The 6011-nt window shown below is 58.7% G+C and overlaps 1 protein-coding gene across 1 annotated transcript in view; it reads right to left on the bottom strand.

Annotated features, from left to right (window-relative positions):
* Positions 1 to 6: 6 nt before the first annotated feature.
* The window catches only part of TTLL10 (tubulin tyrosine ligase like 10), a gene marked incomplete at its 3' end in the record, with an annotated part of 23307 nt that continues 17302 nt past the window's right edge, over positions 7 to 6011 (bottom strand). Inside the window, 4 exon segments of the mRNA XM_015569673.1 lie at positions 7 to 258; positions 594 to 710; positions 4645 to 4785; positions 5278 to 5579. Of these exon segments, the coding sequence (XP_015425159.1) occupies positions 7 to 258; positions 594 to 710; positions 4645 to 4785; positions 5278 to 5579 (812 nt within the window).

The raw sequence follows: 6011 nt of genomic DNA, 5'->3' as shown, positions 1-6011 counted from the left end.
GAGGGGTTGGGGGGTGGGGGCAGGGTTTCCTTGGGGACGGGGACGCGCAGGCGCCTGGGATGTGGGAGAGCTGGGTGTGTAGGCATCTGAGCTTGGGCAGAAGGTGGGATGGGCAGGCAGTGGAGCAGGCGGTTGGAGGGTTTCGGGCCTGGGCAGGGCCTCACCCAGGGTCTCCATGACGACGCGAGGAATCACCTCCTTCAGGACCTCGCAGTTGGTGTGCAGGGCGGGGTTGGAGTTCATCTCTAGCAGCCACACCTGGGCCCAACATGGGTCAGCATCCTGCCCCAGCTGCCACTTGGCCTGCGGGAGCCTGAGGCCCTGGCCCCTGGTAAGCAGGTGACCGGGGACAGGTGGCCTCACTCCCCGTATTTGCCCAAGGGGCTGAGACTCTAAGGATCTGGCCTTGGAGGCTGCCCCGCTGCAGGGGGAGCGAAACCTGATGGAACCCCCCACCTCCACCCCGTGGGGCTTGGGGAGGTCGGACTGCAGGGTCCACCCCAGGGCCTGTCTGGTGGTCAGGCTGGGCATAGATGCCCCCGTGCCCTGCACCTGCCCGCCAGGCCCCACTGCCCTGGGATGCCCCACGGCACCTTGAAGTTGTCATCGATCAAGAAGTCACAGCCAATGAGGTCGAAGTAGCCCAGCTTGCACTCGAGCTTGGACTTGACAGCCAGGAAGCAGTGGGCCATGATCTGCTGCATCTGCTTCTGTGGGCGGGGCAGGCAGGGCGACCGGCGGTCACTGTCGGCACTGACGACACTCCAGGCCCCACAGCCATGACCATACCCCCTCGCCTGCAGTCCTAATGGGGCCTCAGCTGAAAGTCCACCTGTGCCCTCACCTGTGCCCTCACCTGCAGAGCCACCCCTGCCTGCCCACATGTTCACACTCTTACAGCCGGAAACTCAGTCACTCTCGTTTTATTCATTCAGCAGACGTGTGGCGCTCTGGCCATGTGGCGGGTGCGGGTACAGGAGTGTCTGCCCCTGGACAGTCCCTCACGGCAGGAGAGACAACACATGTGACCCGTAGACCATCGTACGCTTGGCACAGGAGGTTGAGCAATCAATGCGGATGGAGAAAATGCAGCTAAGAGAGTGGAGCTGAGTTCTGGGGTGGCTTTTTGTGGGGGTTAATCCTCACCCGGGGGTATTTCCCAGTGATGTTTAGGGAGAGTGGGAGAGCGAGGGAATGGCAGAGAGAAACATCGATGTGATTGGTTGCCTCCTGCACGAGCCCTGACCAGGGCCCGGGCCAGGGAGGAGCCGCAACCAAGGCATGTGCCCTTGACCGGAATCGAACCCGGGACCCTTTGGTCTGCAGGCCGACGCTCTACCCACTGAGCCAATCCCTCTAGGGCGGGTGGGGGTGTGTGGCTTTTGTGGTGTAAAAGGAGGTGTGGTCTGGGGGCCTTCTGGAGGAGATAGTGGCCAGGACTGAAGACTGAAGACGGGAAGGAGGTGCTGTGGGGGTGGGGCGGGGGGTGCAGGAGACCCGGTGGCAGCCGTACCCCATGGGGGCCTGGGAAGGACATTGACTTTCCCCTCAGATCAGAGCTGCTGGGGGTGGAGCCGAGGAGGGGCACCTGTGGCCCAGGCCCTCCCAGGGCCCTCCCCCTGCTGTGCCCAGAGAGACTGAGGGGCTAGAGGTGGTGGGACAGGTTCTGAATATATTTTGAGGGAGAGCCCGGCCAAGGACGTGTGAGCTGTGAAAAACGGGGAGAAGGGTTATCCCTGGGAGGACGGAGCCCCCATCAACTGAGCAGGGGCCGGGGGACCATGGCGGCGGGGGGCGGGGGGTGTCCATGAGCTGCAGACCCAGTGCTGACGGACCTGGAGGGGAGGCTCAGGTTCAGGACAGAGGTGAGGCCGGATGGTGAGACGGGACCCGGCTTACAGGCGGGATCTGAAGCTGGAGCCTCAACACCAGTGGGTGTAGGTAAAGGGCAGGGTGTCTGCTGAGCCCTGGGCCTCCAGGGAGCAGAGGCTGGGAGGCGAGGGGCCAGGCGGAGGGGACAAGGCCCTGGAGCCACGGAAAGGCGCAGGGAGTGAGCCGCTCTGTCGGAAGGGCTGGGATCTGACCCCTGGGTTTGGCAACGCGAAGGTCACCGTGACCTTGAGGAGTGTTTCAAGGGGCACAACAGGGAGACGCCTCACTGGAGTGGGATCAAGAGACAAGAACGTGAGTGAAAATCCCAGAGGCAGGACATCTGAGAACAGGCCACTCCATAAACGCAGCACCTGCCCCCTCTCCCCCCGAAAAACAACAATAAGAAACCAACCCGGCAAAATGGTCAGAATGCACTTTGTCAGAAAGGCTGGCAGCAACCTGAGGAGCCAAGTCTGGCATTCTGGTGACTGAGCTTCGTGCACTTCGGGTCCTGGTCAGATTTACCCCCTCCCCGCTCCGCGCAGCCTCTAGAAAAGCCAGCACCTCAGCAGGAGAGAGCAGGCTGGGCCTGGCTGGCCAAGAGCTGTAGCTATTGGTTGTGTCCGGTCTGGGGCCCCCTGGGTGACCTCACTTGGAAAGAATGCTAGGAACGTGTGAGACTAGAGACTATCAAGGAAGAGACAGAAAGTGTCAAAGGGACCCTAGTGTAAATTCTGGAGGCAAAAAGTTTAACGACTGACATTTACAATCCACAGAGGGGCTTAGCAGTAGATATGGGTTGTCCGAAGTGAGGTCCATGAGGTGATCCAGTGTGAGGGACCTAGCCAGTTTAGCTCAATGGATAGAGCGTCAGCCTGCGGACTGAAGGGTCCCGGGTTCGATTCCGGTCAAGGGCACATGCCTGGGTTGCAGGCTCGATCCCCAGTGTCGGGGGTGCAGGAGGCAGCCGGCCAATGATTCTCTCTCATCATTGATGTTTCTATCTCTCTCTCCCTCTCCCTTCCTCTTTGAAATCAATACAGATCTTTAAAATATATATAGGGGGCGGGCTGGAGGGGGTCAATGAGGGGAAAAGGGGGACATATGTAACACTTTCAACAATAAAGAATTATTTAAATATATACATGGCAAAAGAAATTACTCTAGAAATGCTACATTACAAAATATAGGGTGTCCCAAAAGTATTTTTTACGGACACACTGAATAATTATTAAGGTGGTGTTTATTAGAATACAATCCAGTTTCAAAATTGAGCTATCAGCTGTTAAAGTGTGTATACATTTTTGGGGGACACCCTATACATACCCGTGTCACACAGAAGAATTGAAAAGCAAAAAAGATACAGAGCAAATAGCAGGTGTAAACCCCACCTTCACAGTAACTATGCTGAATGTAAGTCACGCTTTCCAAATAAAAGACAGGCTGGCCAAACGCAGAAAAGCCCCTTCAGATACACTGTCTGTGAGACTTCGCATCAAAGACACAGAGAGGTTGGAAGTAAAAAGGTGGGAAAAGAGATGTCATAGCAGCAGCAGCCAAAAGGAGCTGGAGTGACTATTCTAACAGCAAGCTGATTTTAAGAGAAAAATTGAGGATAGTAAGGGAAAAAGTACATTTTATAATGACACATCAAGAGCCTCAGAACACATACGGCAAAAGCCAGTAGCATTGCAGGGACACAGACAATTCAACAGCAACAGGTGGAGACCTCAATACCCCACTTCCCGGGGTGGACAGGCATGTGGACAAGATCGACAAGTACAGAGAAGCCTTGACAACAATATAAATCGAGACCTAACAGACATCTGCGGAACCTCCGCCCGAGAGCAGGCACATGCTTCTCAGGTGCCCACGGAACGTCGCCCAGGACAGACATTGTTAGGACACAAAACAAGTTCCGGTAATTGTTTAAAGGGCTGGAGTCATACCAAGTATGTCCTTCGCCTGGCCCGAGTGGCTCAGTGGTTGACGATCCACCTATGAGCCAAGAGGTCACGGTTCCATTCCCTGTCAGGGCACATGCTCGGGTTTCCAACTCGATCCCCAGTAGGGGGCGTGCAGGAGGCACGGATCGATGATTCTCACCATTGATGTTTCTCTCTCTCTCTCTCTCTCTCTCTCCCCCTTCCTCTCTGAAATATTTATTTCTTTAAACTTGTAAAAGAAAACATACGTATAAATCTTTGCAAGCTTGGACTTGGCAATGGACTCTTAGATATGACCTCAAAGGCATGAATGACCAAAGACGGATCAATTGCGCTTCATTCCACATCTAAAACTTTTGTCCAGAAAAGGACGTCATTAAGAAAGTGAAAAAAGGACTCAGAACAGGAGAACACGGCTGCAGGTCACACGTCTGATAAGGTTCAGCATCCGGAGCGTGAAGAGCTGAACAAGGAAGGACAGAGGGTCGGAACAGAAAGTTTTCTCAAGCAGATGCCAGACGGCCAGCAAACCCACGGAAAGAGATTCAGCATCATGATCATTAGTGCAACGCAGATCAGACCCACGAGATACCGCGTCACTAACACTTTTCTTTCTTTTTTAAAAAGGGAGCGTGTTGGCGAGGCTGTGGAGGTGGGAACGTGAGCTATTGCGAGGGGGGGAGAGCCTGAGATGCCTCCGGAGACACGCTCCTTCGTACAGACGCGCCCCCGCCCCCTCCAGTACTGAGGGGACACTGCCCACCCGCACATCCCTACGTGGTCATGACCCTTCCCCCCCATGGGGTGGGGCGAGGCGCTCACGGACCGTGAAGGTGGTGAAGACCCAGTCGCGGGGGAGGCCCTTGGTCTTGCTGAACTTGTCGTTGATGTGCCGGTTGAGCTGCTCCATGCTCCACACCGTGTTCTCCTTCAGGAGCACGTACAGGGGGCTCTTCTTCTGCATGAACTGGGGGGAAGGGTGTGGCGCCTGGAGGCCATCTCCCCGGAGCCCCCAGAGGCCCTGCCCCCCTGGACATCCGGCGGCAACCTGGGGGCCGAGACCCTCCCCAACACCTTCTTCCATGGAGACCTCCTCGGCCCCCAAGTCCCCACTGATCCTCACGGAGGGCTCAGCCTCGACTCCCCGTTGCAACCCTTCCACGGAGACCTCTGGCCTCTCCTTGAGGTCTTCACAGAGACCCCCTCCCCGGCTCCTGCCCCCTCGACACCTCCCCTGCGCCCAGCGGGAGCCACGCTGCAGTGGGTGGGTGCAGGGCTCTCGGTCACGTCACCAGGTGCCCTGCAGTGGCCGAAGATGAGAGGCGATGCCAACAGCAGGCAGGGCCCGCCTAGGCCCCCTCGGGGCTGGACAGCTCTGGGTCTGAGCAGGTCTGCACTGGCCTCTCCTCTCTGCTTCTGAGCCGTGATCTCGTCCCAGGGCTGCCGGGGGGACCCTCACCTGGTTGGTCAGGTGGCCACTGAGGTCTGGGGACTCGGGGTCGTAAAGGCTGAGGGTGAGGCGGGCGTAGCCGTGGCCGAAGAAGACCATGTAGGGCATGGCGCAGGCGATGAGCAGGTAGGAGCGCACGTCGAACTTCTTCCCGTCCAGCAGCAGCGGGTTCTCGATGTACCTGGGGGGCAGGTGCGGGCTGAGCACAGGGCCAGCCTGGACCTGTCCCTCAGGACCCCACCGCCTGGCCCGGGGCGGCCTGTGGGCCCCCTCCCCTGGCTGAGTGCCTGGCGGTCGGTACAGCTTGGAGGCTCCCTGGATCTCCGCCCTCTGGGTGTCTGGGTGCTCAGGCTGCAGCTCTCAGGAGGAGCCTGGCGGGTGGGAGCAGACCAGGCCCCTGGGCAGGGAGGACCGCCTGGAGGAGGAGGGAGGGCTGACACTGGGCCATGAAGGGTGAGTGGACTGGAGAGGCGGGAGGGGCACCCCAGGTGGAGGGACCTGCAGAGCTAAAGCGCCTGGGACGGCCACTGGGAGAGGAGGTGGCGGACAGCGGCCGAGACAGGGCTGGGGGAGTTCCAGGGACCTTCGAGGTGAGACTGTGCCGCCCAGCCTGAGCCTGGGGTCTGGACCCCGTCCAGCAGCAGGGGGACAGAGGGTGGGACAGGCAGCTCTGGCTGCCGGCCTGAGGCTGTGGCTGCCCCGCGGGCTTCCTGCAGGACCGAGGGGCGGGGCCCAGGCCGGAG

The sequence above is a fragment of the Myotis davidii genome, unplaced genomic scaffold (genome assembly GCF_000327345.1).
Source record: "Myotis davidii unplaced genomic scaffold, ASM32734v1 scaffold586, whole genome shotgun sequence".
Lineage (NCBI taxonomy): Eukaryota > Metazoa > Chordata > Mammalia > Chiroptera > Vespertilionidae > Myotis > Myotis davidii.
This window is presented reverse-complemented; position numbering and strand designations above follow the sequence as displayed.